The 20,931-nt window shown below is 53.2% G+C and overlaps 2 protein-coding genes across 8 annotated transcripts; one reads left to right on the forward strand and one right to left on the reverse strand.

The window, feature by feature from the left end:
- The first annotated feature begins 588 nt into the window (after positions 1 to 588).
- Actn3 (actinin alpha 3) lies at positions 589 to 14,367 on the forward strand. The gene is made up of 21 exons (XM_004852297.4): positions 589 to 917; positions 4,176 to 4,290; positions 4,457 to 4,576; positions 5,078 to 5,164; positions 5,253 to 5,340; positions 5,779 to 5,857; positions 5,942 to 6,023; positions 6,743 to 6,828; positions 7,155 to 7,247; positions 7,823 to 8,053; positions 8,178 to 8,325; positions 9,840 to 9,990; positions 10,586 to 10,694; positions 10,783 to 10,923; positions 11,477 to 11,659; positions 12,282 to 12,416; positions 12,510 to 12,689; positions 13,078 to 13,224; positions 13,307 to 13,372; positions 13,829 to 13,987; positions 14,067 to 14,367. The coding sequence occupies exons 1-21, from the start codon at positions 774 to 776 to the stop codon at positions 14,223 to 14,225; spliced, it is 2,703 nt and encodes a 900-aa protein (XP_004852354.1). The 5' UTR covers positions 589 to 773; the 3' UTR covers positions 14,226 to 14,367.
- A 125-nt stretch (positions 14,368 to 14,492) lies between these two features.
- Positions 14,493 to 19,756, reverse strand: Ctsf (cathepsin F). 7 transcript variants are annotated; one of them, XM_013074856.3, is made up of 15 exons: positions 19,468 to 19,754; positions 19,176 to 19,274; positions 18,808 to 18,892; positions 18,393 to 18,454; positions 18,198 to 18,273; positions 17,514 to 17,627; positions 17,275 to 17,420; positions 17,091 to 17,187; positions 16,928 to 17,008; positions 15,891 to 16,010; positions 15,748 to 15,812; positions 15,562 to 15,652; positions 15,117 to 15,175; positions 14,944 to 15,040; positions 14,493 to 14,633 (listed from the first exon to the last, which is right to left on the reverse strand). In XM_013074856.3, exons 1-14 carry the CDS (start codon positions 19,684 to 19,686, stop codon positions 14,966 to 14,968), a joined length of 1,389 nt encoding a protein of 462 aa, XP_012930310.2. In that variant the 5' UTR covers positions 19,687 to 19,754; the 3' UTR covers positions 14,493 to 14,633; positions 14,944 to 14,965. The 7 variants fall into 7 exon arrangements, 5 of the variants coding, with proteins under 5 accessions (XP_012930310.2, XP_012930308.2, XP_021120199.2 ...); XM_013074854.3 differs by having other exon boundaries at positions 14,493 to 14,636; XR_015448940.1 differs by lacking the exon at positions 15,562 to 15,652 and having other exon boundaries at positions 19,468 to 19,756.
- Positions 19,757 to 20,931: the final 1,175 nt, after the last annotated feature.

Genomic DNA, 20,931 nt, shown 5'->3' on the forward strand with positions numbered 1-20,931 from the left:
TGATTGGTCTATTGAACGAGCCAGGAGGTGCTCAAAATCCGATTGGCGCTAGAGTCCAGGTGACACAGTATTCATCGTCCCGCCCACCGCGCGGGCTCAGTCCAGGCCAACGGGAGCTACACTAGCTGTTGAGGCTGGCTGGCTCTCTCGGAGGATTGAGTTCCATCCTCCGTGGTGTCGGGGTTTCCCGGCTCAGCACATTCTCCCCCACCTCCCCACAGCCGCCCAGATATTAATAGCCCTGCCTAGGTCCATCCAGCTGGCTCAGAGCCCCTCCCTGTGCTCGGGTATCTCCCTTCAGCACCCCAGAAAACATTAAAACAGCTTGGCGCCGCCGTGTTTCTGACTGTGAAATGGGGATGGGGCTCCGTTTCCCTTCCGCGGGGCGCTGGTAGAGGCTCAGGAGAAGGCCCGGAGGTAGCCTTTAGGGCAGTCTGCAGCCACAATCAGTGTCGTCATCTCTGTTTTACACATGAGGAAACAGAGAGGGCCTGTGGCTTCCCTAAGGTCACACAGCGCCCAAGCGACGGAGCTGGAACGCGAACCCCAGAACTCCGCCACAAGACCCACCCCAGTGTCCCCCAATTCCGCAACCCCTGGCTCCAGTGCACCCTCTAGTCTAGTCCCGACCTGAACGCCCTAGCCCATGTCCGGCCCCACCCACCTCCCCCATATTTAGTGCGAATCCGATCCGGGGCTGGTCCGGGCCCTACTTAACGGGCCGGGGTGTCCCAGAACCTGCCGAACCGAGCGGAGCCAGGAGCCAGAGCGAAATGATGATGGTTATGCAGCCCGAGAGTCTGGGGGCCGGGGAGGGGCCCTTCGCGGGGGTCGGGAGCGGCGAGTACATGGAACAGGAGGAGGACTGGGACCGCGACCTCCTGCTGGACCCGGCCTGGGAGAAACAGCAGCGGAAAGTGAGTGATTGCCCATTTCCCAACGGCAAAACTGAGGCCTTAGGAGGCCAGGCCACGTGTCCTGAGTATCTCAGCAGTACAGGGGCACAGCTCGACTTTAACCCGTCTGCTACTGCTCAGCCCAGGCGCTGCCCACCAGCCCTCTGCTGTCCCCTAGGGCTGGAAAAGCAGGCTGAGGTCCCTCATGTGGGTCTAGGATGTCAAGGACTATCCTAGGGTCTCCCCAATCCTAGGCTTATTCCCCTGGGCCTACTGCCCCACTTCTGCTAGCAAAAAGGGATTGGGCAAAGCCCAGAAGATACAAACTGGGGGGATGGGGTTCAAGAAGAATAATCTCTCTCCATGCCCACTCCACTCTCTAATTAAATATTCTAAGACCCCACCCTGAAGGAGATAAGCTGGATGCTGGGGGACTTGGGAGTGTGGGAGAGGGGGATATCTCAAATCCCACCTGATCCTCTTCTCTGTATTCTTTCCAGGGTGAGTCCACAGTCACTCTATCTCACTTGGCAGTTGAGGAAACTGAGGCTCAGAAAGAGGCAGAGGTGGCCCCCAAATCATATACTGTCAGAAAACAGGAGCCCTCAATCTAAGGGTCTCGATCCTAGTCCCACCCCCACTCTTTTCCAAGATACCTCTTCTGCTTCAGGGGCCCTGAGTCTGCTGAAAAGGCCACAGGGTCGGGGAGGAGGGGAGCCCTGGGTCCCCTTACGTAGTAACTTGATGCTCCAGCCTGATGGGCACTTTGTGCTGAGACAGCAGGCCACATGGGCAGCAGCTGCCCAGCCCAGCCTTGTAGGGCACTTAGGCCCTCCTCCCTCCCTGAACTATTTTCATTCCCAGACTTTCACCAGTGGAGGGAGCAGGACACCTGGATTCCCTAAAGAGAAAATGAGCCCAGCTTGCACGAGAAAAATTTGAGGAGTGGCAGACAGGGGTAGGAAGGGCACCATGAGGTGATTAGATGCTGCTGAGTGTTTGGCAACAAAGCAGGGCTCCTGGAAAGGGCAGGGCACTGGGGTGCTATGTGGAATTTGCAGGATCTGAGAATCCCAGAATCTAGAATCAGTGCACTTCCACTGGGTTAGGTGACAGGTGTTGACCCCAGGGGTTGGGAGGCTGAGCTGACTCTCCTGGGGTGACCTGGGTGCAGCCCCCCTAGACTGCCCCTGCACCTGTCTCCCAGCGTAGCTGTGGTCCCTGGATTTGGTCATCTCTGGTGATGTCATCCCTGCTCCTGGCTCCAGCTGTCATTTGCTTTGCAACAATTCCCATCCCCACCCCCAACCCCTCAGGCTTCTCCCATCTGCAGGTCCACATGCCCCTCATATGACACATGCCCGTCTATATCTTGCCTTTGTCATCTAAAATATCAGGAACATCCTTTCATCGCAACTCACAGCTACCCACCTCATCCATTCTTCCAACAGCTGCCCTTGGTAAATGTTCTGTCAATCAATTAGCCTCCCCTGCAGCGGGACATTTGGATCATTTTGTTCACATCCAATATCATTTATGACAAGGTTGTAATAAATATCTTTGTAATTAGCTTTAGCCATCCCTTTAGCTCTCCCCCAGCCCCTGCTCTTTTGAGCTAACTTTCTTAGTAGTAATTTCTTCATCCAATCATTCCCAAAGACCTGGAGCACTCCCCCTTCTTCCTGATGCCTGTGTTCTCTTTATACGAAAACATTTGGTTGATAAACATTTCTTAAGAAGGTCCCAGTGCTGTTAGGTGGCAGGATTCAGCAAGAGACAAAATAAAGCCCCTGCCTGCCTCTTACCTCACCCCCCCATCCATCCTGCCTCATTCCCCTTGATAACACCCTTCCTTTCTTGCCCTTGACCCATTGCACCTCCTCACTTGTCCCTTCTGTTCTGGCAAGCCATCGTCTCCACTCTGCAACCAGAAGGAGCTCTCTGAAACACAGTTCTGCCCACCTCCCTCCTGCCTGAAGCTTTGCTGACTTCCTGTGGCTCAGGGTCAAGTTCAAACTCCCCAGCTTAGCATCCTAGATCCTGCATGACCTGGCCCCTGCCACCCCTCTGGCCTGCCTCTCGCCACTGATACACCAACACCCCCAGCTTCATTCCAGCAATACCCAGAAAGTCAAGTCCTACAAACAGACCGACTTCTTCTCAATGAGGGGCTACCCCCTGCCTGGAAAGCCCTTGCCTGCCCTTCCCTGCCAGAGTAGTTCCTGAGCTTCCTTTGCAGCTCTGATGAAGTGTGAGCCCCTCCCTGAGAAGCATGCCCCTCCCCCCAATTTTGAAAGTGTCTCCCATAGATTTCTCCATTTTTCTCTCCCAGCACTTCTCAGACCAACATGCTTCTTTGATGGACTGTGAGTTCCTTTAGGGCAGGGTTCACACATCTCACATACCCTATCCAGACCTACCTGTGCCCCTGCCCCTGCCCTATTCCCTATCCAGACCCAAAGCATCCAAACTCCAGGGTTAGAAAGAACTACAGAGACAAATGCCCTCTCTGGTGCTTGGGGTCCCCACTGGGTAGTTCTAAGTGTGCACTTACACACCTCCAGTGACAGGAACCAGGTCAGACTGGGCCTGAGTGCTTGGTGAATCATCCACAGCCCTTGCATGTACCGGGTCTCCTTGGAAGCCAATCCATAGCCCTCAGGGCACATGAGCCTCTATCTAGAATTTCTCAGCGTTTAGAGAGGTCATAACCCTGCCCTGACCCCTGCACCTTAGGGGACCCCACACTTGGGGGTATGTTAAAAATTTTAAATACCCAGGGTAGAGGTTTAGCTCAGTGGTGAGGCACCTGCCTTGCAAGCGCAAGGTCCTCAGTTTGATCCCCGGTACCGGGGCGGGGTGCAGGGATTTGAATCCCCTGTCAGTGCTTAAGATCAGCCAAGCCAGGTATGGTAATGGTAGTGGATGTAATCCCAGGACTTGGGAGGCTGAGGCAGGAGGAGCACCTTGAGTTCAAGACCAGCTTAGGGTACATAGTGGGTTTGAGGCCACCCTAAACTACATAGGGAGACACTGTCTCAAAATAAAAAAATAAAAACTTAGCCAAAGCTAGAATGCTTGCTAAAGGACCTAGCATAAATCCCAGACCTCATTTTCTGCCTTCCATGACAACTAAAGCTCAGAGAGAGAAAGAGACTGGCCCAGGATCCACAGCAAGTCAGCAACTGGGATGAGATGTGCATTCAGGTCCTCAGGCTCTGAGATGTTCCCTGACTGAGCAGTCAGTCACAGGGTCTCAGTACTGTCCTCTGTCCCCAGACCTTCACTGCCTGGTGCAACTCACACCTGCGTAAGGCAGGCACCCAGATTGAGAATATCGAGGAGGACTTCCGCAATGGCCTCAAGCTCATGCTGCTCCTGGAGGTCATTTCAGGTGAGGGTTCATATCCATGCTCAGTGCCCCAGGACCCAGGGGAATGGGGGAGTGGGACAATAGTGGAAGGAGCACTGGAAGGAGCTTGTCAGGGGAGGGTGTCCCTGGGGACAATGTCTTCAGCTGCTTCTCATGATCTTTGATCCTTAATTTTTCTTATTCTCAGGAGAGAGGCTGCCTAGGCCGGACAAAGGAAAGATGCGCTTCCACAAAATCGCCAATGTCAACAAGGCCCTGGACTTCATTGCCAGCAAGGGGGTGAAACTGGTGTCCATTGGTGCTGAAGGTGAGGAGGGGCAGGATAGGGTCTAGGGGGAGCAGGGGGCTCTTCTGGCATCAACGAGTCACCTCTGTGAACCTCAGTTTCCTCATCCCCATAATGAGGATAATCATCCCTGCCTCATGGAAGGAATCGAAAGGAATAAATGTACCCAAAGTTTATGTCAGCATAGCACCTGGCACCTAGTAGGTGGTCAATAAATCATTTAAAAATAACAGTAGAACCAGGCAAGGCAGCACATGCTTGTAATTCTAGCAGTTGGGAGGCTGAGGCAGGAGGATGTAGAGTTTGAGGGCAGCCTTGACTACATAGTGATACTCTGTCTCAATAAACAAATAAATAACAACAGATGCTTACCAAGTACCTGCTCGATGCTCAATTATTAGGTGCCAGTCCTGAGGTGGTGGACAAGGGCCAGAGGGCTAATCAGGGGAACTGTGAGCTAAAGCTCGGACACACAGGCCTCAAGTGCCAACCAGAGGCTATTCTCTCTCTTCTACCCTGCAGAGATTGTTGATGGGAACCTGAAGATGACCCTGGGCATGATCTGGACCATCATCCTCCGCTTTGCTATCCAGGACATCTCTGTAGAGGGTGAGTAGTGAGGGAAAAGGCCAGCTCGAGAGGAGGGCTGGCTCAGACCCCTTCCCAACTAATGTTCCCATTCCTTTGCCCCCTCCAGAAACCTCTGCCAAGGAAGGTCTGCTGTTGTGGTGCCAGCGGAAGACGGCACCATACCGCAATGTTAATGTGCAGAACTTTCACACCAGGTCTGTAAGCCCATCAGCACTGGGGAGCAGAGAGGAGCCTGCCTGGTCAGGGAGGGCACAGAGCTGGCCCTCTGTCCCAAGCCACAAGGCAGGGAGGGATCACTGAGTCTGAAGATAGGAGGCCTTAGTAAATGTTGAATCCAGGAAGGTTACCAAGAAATCCTGGAGCAGGGAGCATGTTTAAAATCCCTGAAAAGGGATTCCTGCCAGAGACATTGTGGAGGCCAAACCCAGCTAGAAATGAGCCAATCTAAGCCCAGGAATCTGAGGAGCCAGGAGGAGATGGCCTAAGTCTGACAATGAGGGGCTTGCAGAGCGCAGACGTGTGTACTTTACTTCCATTACCAGATGAAGCCAGCGTGCTGGGGTGCTCCTGGGCTGAGGGTGGAGCATGGCCTCAACTTGAGCCCAGGCCTGACACCCCCTGTCTCTGTCCAGCTGGAAGGATGGCCTGGCTCTCTGTGCACTCATCCACCGACACCGGCCTGACCTCATTGACTATGCCAAACTACGCAAGGTGGGCCTCTGACCCAACCCAGCCCCAACTCCTCAACCTCTGCTATTAGCTGACCTTTCACTTCTCCCTGTCACACCCATCTAGGATGACCCCATCGGCAACCTGAACACTGCTTTTGAGGTGGCAGAGAAATACCTAGATATCCCCAAGATGTTGGATGCAGAAGGTGAGATTGAGCCTCATGCAGACCAGGACCCCTCTTCCTCATGGGTGGGTGTGGTCCGAGTGCCATACCTACACTCTACTCTTCCTTCCTCCTGGGATGGTCTGGCCCTCATCCTGTTTCATGATCACAATCTTTCCTTTCACTGGTCCCCTTCTCCGGGAGTCCTCCATCGTGTCTCCCCGCCTTGTCCTGACTCTCCCCATAGAGTATCTCATATTCCAGTTCTCTGGGTTACCTGGGATACTGTTGGTTCCCCAGAACTGGCAGCCTCTCTGGGGAACATCCTGCCTCTGCCTGTGACCAAGCAAGGCATTTAGGCAATGAAGCAGGAAACATCTGAGGATCTGCTGTGCGTGGTGCTCTGGCTGTGTGGGCACCAAAGGAGCGGACTGGTTCTGAGCCTGGAGTGCATAGATGGGGGAAATGACAGTCAGAGTAAGGGTACCGGCAGTGTCACAGTGTCTGCTCAGTCACTTAGGGCCTCATGCTTTGCTCAACTCACAGAGGGGGAGGTTGCCAAGCCCCAGGGTGATCAGAGAGGGCTTCAGGGAAGAGAAAGATGCTGGGTTTGGATTAGTTGGCAGCTGGTGATTAGGTGTCTCCATTGCTGCCATCTTGAGGAGCTTCTCTGCCTAGGAGATGGGGGAGGGGAAAGAGGGTTGCTGAGCTCATTCTCTTCCCTGGCTTTGGTCAACATACACTTTGCTGCCCTCCCCCAGACATCGTGAACACCCCCAAGCCAGATGAGAAAGCCATCATGACCTATGTTTCCTGCTTCTACCATGCTTTTGCTGGGGCTGAGCAGGTAAGGAGGGCCTTGATGCTGAACCCCTGGGGGCTCAGGCCAGGCCCAAGAGTCCAATCTTGACAGCAGTCCAACATTTGGAAGTTCCTAACCATGTAGTTATAGGGGTGCCACTGTCCTAATTGCAAGCACTTGTCCTCAGGGAGCTCAGGAACAGAGGCATCTGGCCTAGCAGCTCCCTCCCCAACATAAGAAATCTGTTCCCTTTATTCCTCCACCCCGATTTGCACCAGTCCAAGTTTTCAAGGCTTTTTAGAGGGAGGCTGGGTCAGGGGTGTCTGAGGCATCTTGTCTTAATGCCAGCCCTCCTCCCCACCCCACCACAGGCAGAGACAGCTGCCAACAGGATCTGCAAGGTGCTGGCCGTGAACCAGGAAAATGAGAGGCTGATGGAGGAGTATGAGAAGCTGGCCAGTGAGGTGAGGCTGGGGCCAGAGACCCCCTTTCAGCTTTCTCCCCATGTAGGCCTGGCTGGCCTTCCCAAACCTGCTAGCCCCCCACGTAGGCCTGTAGAGTCTCTTTCTTCTCAGCATAGTCCTGGCTTCCCTGCAGCCTCCTCCTGATCCAACCTATCCATCACCTGCCCTTCTGTCTACCTGAGTTCCTGGGCATTCCCTAATCCACTCATCATTCAGTCACTCATTCGTTCATCAGTCCATTCCCTTGTATTTAGGCAGCTATTTGGCCCTTTGTTCTGTGCCAACCTACACTGGCCCCTAGGCCCAGAAATTAACTATCTGGAGCTGGAGGTGCAGCTCAGTGATAGAGCACTTGCCTAGCATTCACAAAGCCCTTGGTTTGACCCCCCCACGCTAAAAAAAAAAAAGTATCCTATTCTTTCCCTGACCAGTGGGGAAAGATTACTGCATTCTGTCCTCTATAGTTCTGAAAATCACCCCATGTACTTAAAGCTCAGCCTTCTGCTGTGGGTGGAAAAGAGTAGGTGAGGTGGGCAGTCAGCTCAGCACTCTCTGCCCCTGACTGGCCTTGGCAGCTGCTGGAGTGGATCCGCCGCACTGTCCCATGGCTGGAGAACCGGGTGGGCGAGCCCAGCATGCGTGCCATGCAGCGCAAGCTGGAGGACTTTCGGGACTACTGGCGCCTACACAAGCCACCCCGAGTTCAGGAGAAGTGCCAGCTGGAGATCAACTTCAACACACTGCAGACCAAGCTACGGCTGAGCCACCGGCCTGCCTTCATGCCCTCCGAGGGAAAGCTGGTCTCGGTGAGCCAGGCCGGGCCTGGGGGTACCCCAGCTCTGCCCACATATTCTGGGTGACCTTAAGCTCTGTGTCCCCATCTCTGTAATGGATGAACCATGATGGAGGCCACGTCTGCTTGTCCCACAGGACATTGCCAATGCATGGCGAGGGTTGGAGCAAGTGGAAAAAGGCTATGAAGACTGGCTGCTCTCAGAGATCCGGCGCCTGCAGCGACTCCAGCACCTGGCTGAGAAGTTCCAGCAGAAGGCCTCCCTGCATGAAGCCTGGACCTGGGGTAGGTGCACTTCAAGGGGCTGGACTTTCTCCTGGAGTGGACTCCTAGCAAAATGCTCAGGACAGGGGTAGGTCCTCTGCAGGGAAGCTGGGGACAAGATTTCTAGTCCCACTCTAACTTGCTGTAATCTTGGCCCCTCTTTGGATCACAGTTTCTTTATGTGTAAACTCAGGCCCCTAACCTTCTCTCTAGACTCTGGTCCTCCTTCTTTTCTGATTAACTTGTAATTTAGCATTGTATTTGTATATATAGCAGGTGGGGCTGGGGATTTAGCTCAGTGGTTCTGTTGCCTGCCTTGCAAGCACAAGGACCCGAGTTCGATCCCCAGTACCAAGAACAAACAAACAAACAAAAAAAGCCAGACATTCTGTGTATACAGCAGGTGTCCAAAGATGAATCCATTTCTAACCCTAACATTACTTATGTCATACTGATGCAAAATATTGCATGAGTCAAATATATCACTCTGTGAAATCGCTACATCATCTAAGAATAACTCTAGGTTTGTTTTGTTTTGTTTGAGACAGGGTTTCCCTTTGTAGTTCAGGCTGGCCTTGAACTCAAGGTGATCCTCCTGCCTCAGCCTCCCGAGTGCCAGGATCACAGGCCTGTGCCACCATGCCTAGCTCTAGGTTTAATTGAAGACATTCATTATTAGGTTGAGGAGGTTCATGTCTACTCCTAATTTACTGAGTGCCTTTTATGAAAAAGTGTTGGAAGAAGCTTTATTATTTTGCCTTTCACATTATAAAGTCTACTCTAAAATTTACTTTTTAAGTCACTGTATAAAGTCACTCATTCAGTATTTTGTGAGAGATTTTAATCCTACAAATAAGTCCAGCCAAAATATAAAGAACAAACAATGAAAATGGATTGTGGATATAATAAAAAAACAATAGTTTGGGGCTGGGGAATATGGCACAGCACCTGCCTGTCAAGCTCGAGGTCCTGAGTTCAATCCCTGGTACCAAAAAAATAAAACAAAAAAACAAACCAATAGTTTGGACTAAGAATTCCTTAAATTTACAGCTATTTATATGGTGCTGGAGAGATCACTGAACCTTTAAATTTCAGGTACTTCCTCTGCAAAATACAGAAGCACTCAATAAAGTAGCACTACCACTATTATGATTATATAGGTCGTTATTTGCAAAATGAAGATAATTATCACTCACAAAGTACTTTTACACTCATTATTCATTCATCCAACCAATACCCTGTTCATCAGAGGCTACCAAGGGCACATAACTGTGCCAAGCTGTGGAGAAAAGCGCGTGGCTTACAGAGTCATTGAGAGGAAGTTAGCATCCAAATGATTTCAAAATGGAACCAAGGGGCAGCTTCATTTACTGGCCGTGCTGCAGATCAGGAGCTTCACTTATGCTGGTGTCTTGGAGGAAACCGCTAGGCTTGGCTGGGCAGTTGTCATCACCTGCCCTTGCAGCCCGGCCCAAACGCCCTGCTCCTGCTGCGGCTGCCATCGGGTAACTGGAGCCGGACCTCTCTCTGAGCAGGGCAGGAGGAGATGCTAAACCAGCGCGATTATGAGTCGGCTTCGCTCCAGGAGGTGCGGGCATTGCTGCGGCGCCATGAAGCCTTTGAGAGCGACCTGGCTGCACACCAGGACCGTGTGGAACACATCGCTGCGCTAGCTCAGGAGCTCAAGTAGGCGCGGCAGACCCGCCCTAGAGACCACGTCCCTGACTGACCCAGCTCCTCCACGCCGAGCCCCGCCTTGCTCCCAGCACCCCACCCCACCCCGCCCTTCTCAACAACCCAGATTGTCCCGGGTTTCTTAACCTGTGATGGTACCCAAGTCCTTGCATCGTTTGCTCTTCCCCTTCTGGAACCCCAGCTCCATCTCCTTACCAGCTCTGCTGCCCACACTCTTTGCCCACTGGTGTTTGTCCCACTCCATGGCCTGTCCCCCAACCTGGCTGCTCCTTTTACCTTGGGCCCCAGCCTACTACCCTAAACCTCATCTTCAAGCTTGGCTTTGTCACCACCTCCTGCAAACCCACCCCATTCTCGAATAATCCTGGCCGACATCTCAGGTCCCCCCCTCCAGCTAAGCACCTCCAAGGACTGGAGCTAAGAACATGGGATGCCTACCTGGGATCCCCCTGCAGAAGCTCTGCTCTATCCCTCACTGCCCTCTGTTGCTTATGCCTTCACCAACACCATTGGCACTACTTCGAGCCCTGGGAGGGCAACTGAGACCCGGGTCTGGCCCCACACTCAGGCCTCTTCTCACCCCCAGTGAGCTGGACTACCATGAAGTGGCCTCGGTGAACAGCCACTGCCAGGCTATCTGTGACCAATGGGACAACTTGGGCACACTGACCCAGAAGAGACGGGATGCACTAGAGGTGGAGTCTGGGGCCAGACAGCTGGGGGCCAGGCAGTGAGGCAGTGCCTGCTGGGGAGGTGCTGACTCCCTGTCCTGTCTGCCCCTAGCGGATGGAGAAGCTCCTGGAAACTATTGATCAGCTGCAACTGGAGTTTTCAAGGCGGGCAGCACCCTTCAATAACTGGCTGGATGGAGCAGTGGAGGATCTACAGGACGTGTGGCTGGTGCATTCGGTGGAGGAGACCCAGGTGGGTGCAGGCATTCTGAAGGCAGTCCTAGGGGACAATGGGTTGGATGACAGCAAGGCTGGCCCCAAAGCCTGGCACAGTGGCCATTGCCTATAATCCCAGCATTCTCAGGAGGCTGAGGCAGGAGGATCACAAGTTCAAGCCCAGCCTGGGCAACTTAGTCTCTGTCTAAGAAAAAAAAAAAAGGCACTCAGGAGGCCATGGCAGGAGGATCACTGTGAGTTCAAGGCCAGCCTGGACTACATAGTGAGTTTAAGCCCTTGACTATGTAGCGAGACTCTATCTAAAAAAACCCAAAAATAAAAATAAAAAAGGACTGGGGATATAGCTCAGTGCAAAGGCCATGGGTTCAATTCCCAATAGAGGGGGAAAAAGAAAAGCTGGCTCCAAATCCTTTGGGTTCCTGTGGAATGAGGATAGCGGAAAAACCCATTTCCATAGTGCTGGGCTGGGAGGTGGGCAGCCTGTGTTCTTGGACCAGGCCTAGCAGGCATTCCCACTCTTCTTGTTCTGTGGGAGATCCAGGCTGATCCTTCCTGATTGTCACCCCCAGAGCCTGCTGACAGCGCATGACCAGTTCAAGGCGACACTGCCCGAGGCTGACCGAGAGCGAGGTGCCATCCTGGGCATTCAGGGCGAGATCCAGAAGATCTGCCAAACATATGGGTTGCGGCCCTCGTCCACCAACCCCTACATCACCCTTAGCCCGCAAGACATCAACACCAAGTGGGACACGGTCAGTGCCACCAGCAGCCTTGCCTTGTCCCCTGAGCCTCTCATACATACTCTTAAACACCCTGAAGCCTTAGGTGTCCCAAGATACGGGGAACAGAGTCGACCTCCAGATCTGAGGTCTGCCACTGCCTTCGTGTGACATTTCAAGGCAGGCATCGGAACTACTGAGCTAAATCCCCAGCTGCCTTCGTGTGACATTGGATAAATCACCTTGCCTGTCATGGCCTCATCTCTATAATGGCTGTAACAACAGCATCTCTCATCAGGATTGATGTGAACAATTAAATTTTGTGTAACTGGCCAGAGATTTAGCTCAGTGGTCCCACCGCCTGCCTCACAAGCACAAGGTCCTGAGTTTGATCCCTGGTACAAAAAAATTTTTTGTGTGTGTAGCTATCTTTCATAAAACCATCTATATTAGTTACAAATGATGTCATGGACCCATTTTGCACATAGAGAAACTGAGCCTGCAGAGGTTAAGTGATGTACCTCACAGATGGCTCATATGGCCCAATTCGGCTCACAGCAACAGGGGCTGAGGTTTGAGAGGCTAGGGCCCATCTCTCCTCAAAGCTATCTCCTGACCCCCAGAACTGGCTTTGACTAACCAAGTTCCTTCCCAGGTCCGAAAGTTGGTGCCCAGGCGTGACCAGACACTGCAGGAGGAGTTGTCACGGCAACAGGTGAATGAGAGGCTCCGGCAACAGTTTGCCGCCCAGGCCAATGCTGTGGGACCTTGGATCCAGGCAAAGGTGGAGGTAAAGGCTTGGAGAGTGGGGCCACTTGGGCTTGGGGCCAGGGCAGGGCCCCCGGGAGCTGGGAGCCCTCATTCTGCCTGGGTACCCCTGCAGGAGGTGGGGCGGCTGGCAGCAGGGCTGGCTGGCTCTCTGGACGACCAGATGGCAGGGCTGCGGAAGCAGGAGCAGAACATTATTCATTACAAGAGCAACATCGACCGGCTGGAAGGTGACCACCAGCTGCTACAGGAGAGCTTGGTCTTCGACAACAAGCACACAGTCTACAGCATGGAGGTGAGCCTTGTTGAGAGAGGAAGGCTGCACAGGCTGGGGAAGGCTAGCGTGACCCTAGCTGGATGGAGCATGTCTGTTCCAGAAGGGCTCCAGTTCAGCTTGGCAGCATACCCCGTGGGGATGCTGAGACCCAGCAATGGACAGTGACCAGTTCAGTCACAAAGCAGATTAAAGCCAGGCCAGGACTGGCCATAGCTGGCCAGTCAATACTGAATACATAATAAATCATCAAACTTTAAAGCATGAAGGGATACTAGGGTTACTTGGTGATGGGGACAGAGGCCATTGAGGGCAAGGACTTGCCTGGGGTCACAGAGGGTTGAGAGTGGGGCTAGAATAGTGACCAGGCACCAGCCACCCACTGACTGGCCCATCTCTCATTCTCTAGCACATCCGTGTGGGCTGGGAGCAGCTGCTCACCTCCATCGCCCGCACCATCAACGAAGTAGAGAATCAGGTACTGACCCAAGATGCCAAGGGCCTAAGCCAGGAGCAGCTCAACGAGTTCCGGGCATCCTTCAACCACTTTGACCAGGTCAGCAGGGTCCCAGCCTGCAGAGTAAGATACTAAGGGGCCTGGTGGGGAACCAAGCCTGACATCCACCCACGCTCTGCAGAAGCGGAATGGAATGATGGAGCCCGATGACTTCCGAGCCTGCCTCATTTCCATGGGCTATGACCTGGTAAGTGCCCCAACCCCTTTCCCAGGAGCGCCACTGGTACCCTCTCCTGCATATTGATCACCTCCTGTGTGCCTCCTCCCTTCACACATGTCATCATCTCTACTCCTCGTCACACCCCATGGGGACTGGCAATGGTAAATTAACTTGGACCTTGTTCTGGGTGACCCCAAGGTCTGAGCCTGCACTATTTTTACCTTAGAGAAGCAGCACTACAAAGGGCTATGGCCCCAGGAAAAAATCAGGACCAATGAGCAAAAAGTAGTGTTGCCAAGGGCACAAAGGAAGTTTTAGCCTAGCACAAAAGACTTCCTTAAACCAGGCTGAGGTCTTTGGAGGAAGGCAGCATCCTCTCCCTGGGTTTGTGAAGCCAAATCTGTACAGTTCCCAGGAGGGGACTCTGGGAGGCTTCTTGATGTTAGCACCCATGAGCATGACACCTGGCCTTTATTTCTGCAGGGAGAGGTGGAGTTTGCCCGCATAATGACCATGGTGGACCCCAATGCCGCTGGTGTGGTGACCTTCCAGGCCTTCATTGACTTCATGACTCGAGAGACAGCTGAGACAGACACAGCTGAGCAAGTCATGGCCTCTTTCAAGATCCTGGCAGGAGACAAGGTAAGCCCTGGGCAGTGGGGGGACTGGTGGCATGTGGCAGAGCATGGGACAGTGGACCTCAACACCTTGTCTCCCCCAGAACTACATCACTCCTGAGGAGCTGAGGCGGGAGCTCCCAGCTGAGCAGGCTGAATACTGCATCCGCCGGATGGTACCATACAAGGGCTCCGGGGCTCCGGCTGGAGCCCTGGACTATGTGGCCTTCTCCAGTGCCCTCTATGGGGAGAGCGACCTCTGACCTCTGACTTCTACCCCTGCAGTTCTGGATGGAAGATGGAGGCAGGGTGCTCCCTGTAGCTGATCCTATCCATCTCCCAGAGCAAGGGCCTCAGGGATTGGCCAACCAAGTGTTCCTGAATAAAGACCCACCCATGGCCCTCTTCCCATTTCCTGGTGGCTCCTAGAGTAGAAGCTGGGCCCTCAGACCCCTGGGCAGGTCCAGCTATCCCACCCTGACTTACTACCACCCATCCCTGCCCTCAGGGACTGAGTACTCACACTGTACTGGGAACTCAAACACCTTTTTATTCCTGTTAGAGAAAGGTGATTACAGGTTTCCTGAATGTTGAAGGGGTCAATGTCCCCAAATCCAGGAGGACCAGAAAATTTACAGCATCAGAGGAAAGCCAGGGCAGGAAGCCAGAGCCTGCTGAGGACAGAGCTGGGTTTAAGATAGGAATATTTTCATTCTGCTCCTTACCCAAACCCTGGGTTCCTGCGTCAGCTTTGGCTTCTCTGAAAACATTCTTCACCCCAGGGTCCTAGCTACCACACCACAATTCAACAAAGGTGCAGCTAGGGGGCTTCCGGCAGGAGCAGGTTAGACAAAAGTAGGGTCCAGTGCCCCCTGCTCACCCTAAGATTCCCAGCACCCACCCCTTGGTCAGTCAGCTGTGCCTCCTGGGGAGGATCTAGACATGGGATCAGGCCGGGGAAGGAGCTTCTCTGGTCAGTACCAGGTCCTGTGCCACTGGCTCCTCAGTCTACCACCGCTGAGCTGGCCATTATGTTCACACCACAGGCCCCGGACCCACGATGCAGGTAGTAGTAGCCCTGAGGGAGGGAGGATTGGTGAGAGGCTCAGGCAAGGTAGAGGGTGGAGATCAGAGGCCAGGTGGGCAAGACTTACCTCCTCACCCCAGTCAGTGCCCCAGCTGTTCTTGATGGCCCAGAAAGGAACATTAGAGCCTGGGGAACAGTGTAGAGGGCAAGGGGTCACAGGCCCCCAATTCTCCAGTCAGAGCCTCAAGTGCTTTACACCCTTCACATATCTGCAGTGGGCCTACTGTAAGACAGGTACTAGGAAAAAGCAGGAACCAAGAGAGGGCTGCCTACTACCCTCACAGAGGCCTGGAGTAGCTCTGAGGCATGGAGAGGGCACCTACCACTACCTGCAGTATAACTGTTCCACCTCCCCTAGCCTCATCTGTCCCAGCCACAGAAGGGATACATGATTCCCCTAGGCTGAGGCTTCCTAGGCATTCCCTTCATCTTCCCCTCAGAGGTCCTGAGATGCTGCTCTTTGACCCCTGTCTGTGGATAGGGTAGATGGACAGACTGTCAGCAAAACTCACGGTTGCCATAGCCCACAACCAGCATGGCATGGTCGATGAACCAAGGGCTGCAGAGGGGTCGGAGTGGGTGGGCAATCCCATGGCGGTAGAACTAGGGGGAGAATAAGGAGTAGAGAGCCAGCTCCAAGAAGGAGGAAGGGAAAGATGGGCAAGAGATGAAGCAAAGTGACAAAGGCAGGACCTCACCTGCATGCCAAAGGCATTGATGGCGACTGAGATGGGGCCCTTTACAGCCAGCCATGCCGCCAACTCTGAGAGGGGGAGGGGCCACATCAGTGGGCACCTGGTCCAGCTTCACCCAGCCGGGCCTCTTCCCACCCCTCACTCACTCTGTTCATTCTTGCTCAGCTCCACTGAGTCATTGATGTAGACCTTGGCTTTCTTTGCTGAGAAGTTGCAGGCCTTCATGTGGCCCTGGTAGCTGTAGTCATCCTCTGTCTCCAGTCCTCCTGGGGAACAATGGGGGTGGGTTGAGGGGGCAGAGGAAGAGTGGACTGCCATTCATCCTTCGCTGACTTTCTCCCCTTATACACAAGATCTCACATTCCTCATCCCCTCCCCGCATGAGAAACCTCTAGATTCCAGAGATAACACAGTGGGGACGGAGGAAGGTGGGAAAGGGAGCAGCCAGTGACCAGCAGAAACAGTGGCAGAGACAGGACTCAACTCCCAGCCTTTGTCGTGCTGAGGTTTCACCCCAGCCTTCCTGGACTGTGGACTTTGGCATGCTTGTCACATTGACAGTCCCCTCTAGTTTAGCCCAGGTCCTGGGCCAGTCTCTGTCCAGCTCTATCCTGCCACTACAGCCCACCAATGAACTGAACTGCCAATGTAGGGTCACATTTCCTCTCAGGGGTGTGTTGTGTTGCTACTGCTTGCCCACTGAGTCCCTGTTATACACGTGGACTTTACACATATTTTCTCACTTGACATTTAAAGCAATTCTGAGATGGGCATGGTGAGTCCTATTTAACAGATGTGGCAACTGAGGCTCTGACAGAACTGACTTTCTCAAGGTCTTCAGCCAACAAGGGTCAGTATTAAGACTTTTTTCTCTTCTTTTTGGTGGTACTGGGGATTAAATCCCATTCCTTTCTACTTATCTCCCCCCCTCCCCACTTTTTTTAATGAGACAGGGTCTGAGTCACTACATTGCTCAGGCTGGTCTCAACCTTGCCATCCTCCTGCCTCAGCCTCCCAGAGAGCTGAGCTAACAGGTGTGCACCACCACACCCAGCAGGTCAGCAGTAAGACTTAAACCCAGTTTTGTGTGACTTCCATGCTCCTGTCTCTCCCCCTTGCAAGTTGGCTTCTTACAGAAGGACAAGAGATACCTGCTGCGCCTCCTGACCCCATTAATGCCTACCCAAACTCTTGATGGCCAAGTAGGCATTGGAGGGAAAGCCACCCATGCAGGCCTTGTCCATCTTGTCACAGTCCAAGAGCTCTAGGAGACAGAAAGCAGGTCCTGAGGAACCCTCTGGAGGGGCTGGACTGGGGAAAAAAAGAGTATGGAGCAAGATGCTTACCTTGCTCTGAGAGAGAGAGTAGGGTGCCCCGGTTCAGGAACCACTGGCCTTCTACATTGCCTGTGACAGAGAAAGCCCAGCAGGACCCACACATTCCCTGCAAGACATGGACAGTATCAAGGCAGGACCCCTTCCCCAGTCCCAGTGCAGTATGCATGCCCACCCTTACTTCCAGGGCTCCAACCTGGTTCTTGACTTCGGTGACAGCCCCCTTTTTCCTCCAGTCCCATTCAAGTGGGGCAGGGTCACGCACAGCCTTGGCTAGGTGCATCTTCTTGCCAGGCTCCTCTCGTAGGAGGGGATTCAGGTAGATAGTGCGGAACTCTTCCTCTAGGGGCAGAGCATAGAGGGAGGAGTGCTGTAAGTTAACCCTGACCAGGGTCCTTGGGAGCAGACCTTCTCTCTCCCAGGCTCCAACCCTACCTGTGAGGTCACTGAACTTGGTTACCCCATACTGAGCTGTGCCATGGTCCAGGGCCTGGATCCTCTGCGCTAGCACCATGTTTCTGGTAAAGACAGACAGGCGCCACTGGGCTTCTGAGGACCAAAGAGCAGGAAAGGAGGAACTCAGACCCCAGACAGATCATAAGGCCAGTGTTGAGTGGGGCTAAGAGGCAAAGGGTTTCCCAGGGACTAGGTGGATTCTGGATTTGGCCTGAACCTCTTTGTAAGGACAGAAGCCTGGGGCAGGTGAGATTGCAAGGGCAGAACTGCGGGTGCTGGAGTGGGAACTGTGATCAACTTTTGGGGGGAAACTGGAGCAATGATTTCTCAGGTGTGAAAACAGTAACTGAAATGGGTTCTAAGGGGCATCCCCAGGAGAGGTCATAGGAAAGGCTATGGTGTTGGGGGCCTTCCCCAGAGAAAAATCTACCCTCTGCCCCATCCTACCCTCCCTAGAAGGCTGGAGACCCACTGCTTCTGATCAGGAAGATAAGAGAAGCAGACAGATACTTGGGATGGCTTCCCAGTCCCAGAGGGCTGGAAAAGAACTTGGGGACCGAGGGGTCATTGAAAGGATGTTCTGCCTCTTGTGTCCCTCCCCTCCCAAGTTGGGGTAAGGCCCTAATCTGACTGGGACAGGTACAGCCGAAGCTGAGTCCTCACCTTTCTTTGACTCATAAGTTCGATTATAGGTAGCAACAAAGTTCTTGAAGATTGAAATCATCTTCATAGAAAACTCCTGGAAAGGCAGGAGGATCTTTATAAGGAATTTGGCCTGAGCCAACAGCCCTCCTCTAAGGTGAAGAGAGAAGATGGGGAAAAAGGCAGCAGCCAGCTCCCCATAAATGGGCTCCTCACCTCAGGAAGAGGATCCTTGCTCGACAGTGGAAGGACTGAATTGAAAGTCTCATTTCTGAGGTCTGGATAGGGTTGGAACAGAGAGAAAATTAAGGCTGAACACTAAGTGAAGTACGATCTAGGCCAGTGGTGGCAAACCCATGGCGCATGTGCCACAGTGGGCTATTTGTTACCATTGAAAGCTCTAAAAGTTTCACCATTATAGCCGGGCATGGTGGTTCACACCTGTAACCCCAGCACTTGGGAGGCTGAGGCAGAAGGATTGCCTCAAGTCTGAGGCCAGCCTGGGATACACAGGAATTCAAGGCCAGCCTGAACTACATAGCAAGACTCTATCTCAAATCAAAACAAAAACAATCAAAGGTTCGACATCACTGATCTAAGTTACCCCAGCCTCCTTGGGCTATCCCAGCACCTGTAACCTTGGTATCCACAGGGCCACAGTCCCGCCTCAACAGAGTGTGTTTTCCCAGCTCCTCCAGGACTTCGAAAATGCAGAACTGTAGAGAGAGGAATAAGCCAGTGTGGGGGCTGGGATGGGAACAAGTTCTAGGCAAAAGGACCTAAAGGCTCCTCAGAAAGGGTCCACCCCCAAAGCAATGGCCCCACAGTGAAGAGGCACAGCCAACACCCCAACACTTCTTGGTCTCTGGCCTTGGAGGCCTCAGAAGTAACTAAGGGTCAGGTTGCTGCTCCCTCAGACCCTTGGCTCTTGACCTGACCTAATATCCCAACTGCTGTTTGGGCCTGGGGTGGGCGGGACCGGGGGTGGAAATCACTCACCAAGGTTTTCTTGGACACAGGGAGCTGGCACACCATGGGGTCTTTGCAAGCCGACTCCTCCAGGGTGGCTTCCAGGGAATACAGCGAGCCCCTGCTCGCCTAAACGGAGGAGCAGATAAGGCAGGCACAGCCAATCCCCTCCTCCTTCGGGCCCACAGTCCACCCGTGTCCCCTGCCTGTTCCCAGTTCCCAGACGTTCTTCTCTCTGTTATCCAGGACCCCACCCCAAGTCTATGACAAAGTCCCCCATTTCTGGGTCCAGGCTTGGCGACCGGCCCCCACGCGTCCTCACCCGGCGGACTCGCCCGCGCACGGCTCCCAGCCCTGCCCGCGTCCCCGCAGCCCGGCCGCGGTTGTACGCGTCCAGCGCGAAGCGGGCGGGTCCCAACAGCTCTGGGGACAACGGCTCCCAGGCCTCCGCGCCGGATGCCCAGGGATAGGGGTTTGCAGAGGTGGGGGCCGCGCCCAGTAGCAGCCCCAGCAGCCACAGGAGCCTTAGCCAGGGCGCCATGGCGAGCGCGAAGCTGGCGGCCCGGACACACCGGCCGACAGACACGGGGACCAACCGACTGCTGGAGCCACGGCGGGTATCGGGCAGGGCAGCCAATTGGCGCTGGCCCGGGGCGGCTGCGCGCTGGATTATTTATGTGAGGCACGTGGGACATGGGGGGGTGTAAGGAGAGGAAAGGGTGCTGGTCTGAGAAAAAACAACAACAACAAACTGATATATAACATGCTTATTATATGTTAGGCATTGTGTGCCATCTCCCTTTGATCATGACAATCCTGTAAAGCAGATGCTATCCCCATATTATAGGAGAGGAAACAGAGGAGATTAATGGTTTGTCAAACGTCTCATGGAGCAGAACTCGAACCCAGGCGATAAACTCCAGAGGCTGGCTTTGCAGCTTGATTCCCCCTTTGAGGCCCCTCTTCTCATCTGAGAACTGGCAAGTGATCTTCTGGATTCTGGCAGTGTCTTGGGCTGTGGAGAGGCTCAAATGGAATCATGCGAGCATTTAGTAACTAAAGCAATGTAGTGTGCGTAGGGTCTGATCATTCCTACAAGCATTCAGTCATATCAAAGCCAAAAAGAAACAGCAGAGAAAAAAATATCTCCCAAGTGTAAAGAATTTATTTGGGAATGAATAAAAGGGTTATAATCCGAGATGCATGTTATGGCACGTGTGTGGGAATTAGGAAAAGTAAGGGAGGCTTTTGCTATTAAAAGGAGAAAATTCCCATAAACTGCTTGGATACAAAATCCATTGGTCTTGGAGAATGCAGGCAGGAGCTGGCATAAGCTCGTTTGGTGGAGGTGCTGTTGCTGGGAGCATCTTGTCTAGACTGTTGCAGTTAAAGGTATTAGAAATAAACTTTGTTACAGAGATCTGTGGATACGTGTGAACCATGCAAAGCATGGAGTGTGTGAAAGACTCTCCGATGGATATTATTTTTAGAAAGGCCTTGAGACTGGTTCTTATAGCAAAGAATGAGCTTCCCCTACTCCCCACCCTGCGGGTTCGTGCTTTCTCACTCTAAATTTTGCCTGGAAGTGACTTCATCTCAGGATCAGCAGTTTTCGAAGGAAGCATGTGCAAATGCATTAGAAGTAGTTCTGCATTTCAGAGTTCACAATCTAATGGAGAGATAGGCAAGAAAGGGGTGTTATCCTGCGAGGGAGAGGAATTGGGAAGAGAATTTAAGGGAATTGGAGAAATCACAGAAGGGAGCAAGGAGTTAATCTGGTTTTAGA

This window comes from Heterocephalus glaber, unplaced genomic scaffold, assembly GCF_053883595.1.
Source record: "Heterocephalus glaber isolate CG9 unplaced genomic scaffold, H.glaber_assembly_v1.0 deba00000594, whole genome shotgun sequence".
NCBI classification, from domain to species: domain Eukaryota; kingdom Metazoa; phylum Chordata; class Mammalia; order Rodentia; family Bathyergidae; genus Heterocephalus; species Heterocephalus glaber.